This window comes from Limulus polyphemus, unplaced genomic scaffold (assembly GCF_000517525.1).
Source record: "Limulus polyphemus unplaced genomic scaffold, Limulus_polyphemus-2.1.2 Scaffold477, whole genome shotgun sequence".
Taxonomy (NCBI): domain Eukaryota; kingdom Metazoa; phylum Arthropoda; class Merostomata; order Xiphosura; family Limulidae; genus Limulus; species Limulus polyphemus.
Window position 1 is genome coordinate 369,143 of NW_013666087.1, and position 1,408 is coordinate 370,550.

General features: G+C 31.7%; 1 protein-coding gene across 1 annotated transcript in view; it reads left to right on the top strand.

Moving 5' to 3' along the window:
* Positions 1-1,408, top strand: part of LOC106458504 (zinc finger RNA-binding protein-like) — a 93,666-nt gene that overhangs the window by 9,011 nt on the left and 83,247 nt on the right. The window contains exon 2 of the mRNA XM_013918025.2: positions 845-1,067. Within this exon, the coding sequence (XP_013773479.1) occupies positions 845-1,067 (223 nt within the window). The remainder of the gene's footprint in view (positions 1-844; positions 1,068-1,408) is intronic.

A 1,408-nucleotide genomic window follows, 5' to 3' on the forward strand; every position in this document is an offset into this window, starting at 1 on the left:
TAAAGTTTTTCTTTATTACCTATTCAAGCCGTCTCCAAGCATTATTAGTCTCAAAGTGGGTTCCTCGTCATCGAATTATGTGTTCCTATTGGCTGTTATATATCCATTACTTTAATTTTGATTAGCCTTGACTAGTGACATTAAATGGCCAATAAAACAATATTTTTGAACAATATTGTTGATATCAGATATTTGTAAAAGAGAAACTAAGTAAATGTTTTAAAGTTTAAAATTGAATATTAGTTATTAGCAAGTTCAGACTAGCCAGAAGAGTTTTAGCAAATTTGATAATGACCAAATTGCATATGTTGATCTCGTTTCAGTATGAAAGGAGGGTTGGCATGTTGATTGGAGATCATTGTTCAGTGATATGCAGTGAACATATCTCAATTTAGCCAGCAAAACTCTTTTGGGGATAGGTAAAAAAACTGTATGATTAGTTAATGCAAATAAACTTTTATTGTCTTAATTTTGTAAACAAAGAATCGAGATATGGCATCAGTCTGCTAATAGCTCCTGTGGAGTGTTTGGTGGGGGCTGTTTACAGTCCTCTTGCATTGTGAATGACTGAACCTTACTTTATGATGAAATATAAGAGAGAAAAAATTATATACTCTGTAGCCGTCTTATTTCCTTAAAAGTGTCTGTCATACAGTTTTTAAAGATTTAAGGCTATTTTTATGTCCAAGTTTTTGGTAATCATGAGAAAAGTTGCCATAATATTGGCCTAGTTTCAGATTTTACCAAATTTAATTTTCCACCATGATTAATTGTAAGATGTATGATGTAAATATTATTTACAATTCAAAAATTTATTTTAATTTCTTGAAATTTTATTTTTTAGAACTGCTCAACCAGCAACTTTCCAGACTAGTCAAACAGCAACACCTGCAACAGGGTATGCTGTTCAGCATCCAGCAGCTGCAGTTGCTCAGCCTTCCTTTACTGGAACAGCAACTGCTGTTGCAGTAGCAGCAGCATCTCGCACAATTCCAACTGGGTATGAGACTTATCAGCCTACTACAGCACATACAAATACAACCTACCCTTATGCATCTCGTCAACAAGTAAGGTTTCTTGCAGGTTGAACATGTATAAATTCAGTTACCGTATTTTTCAGAATATAAGACGCACCCTTATTTTGAAGACAAACTTTTGGGGAAAAAAAAGCCTACAGTCACATTTGAAAGATTTTTATTGAACAAAAATTCAATTTGATATATTAAAAATTAGTATATATTGTTCTAAACACAAAAGAGCTCAAAACATCAAAATAAGAAAATACCATAAATCAAAAAAAAAGGTTTACTGTTATTTAGTTTGGTTCAAAACCTACAAAATGTTCATTGCTTTCACTGTAATTTATTTTTTTTATTATTCAGGGAGCATTATAAACAGTTATGTTTTT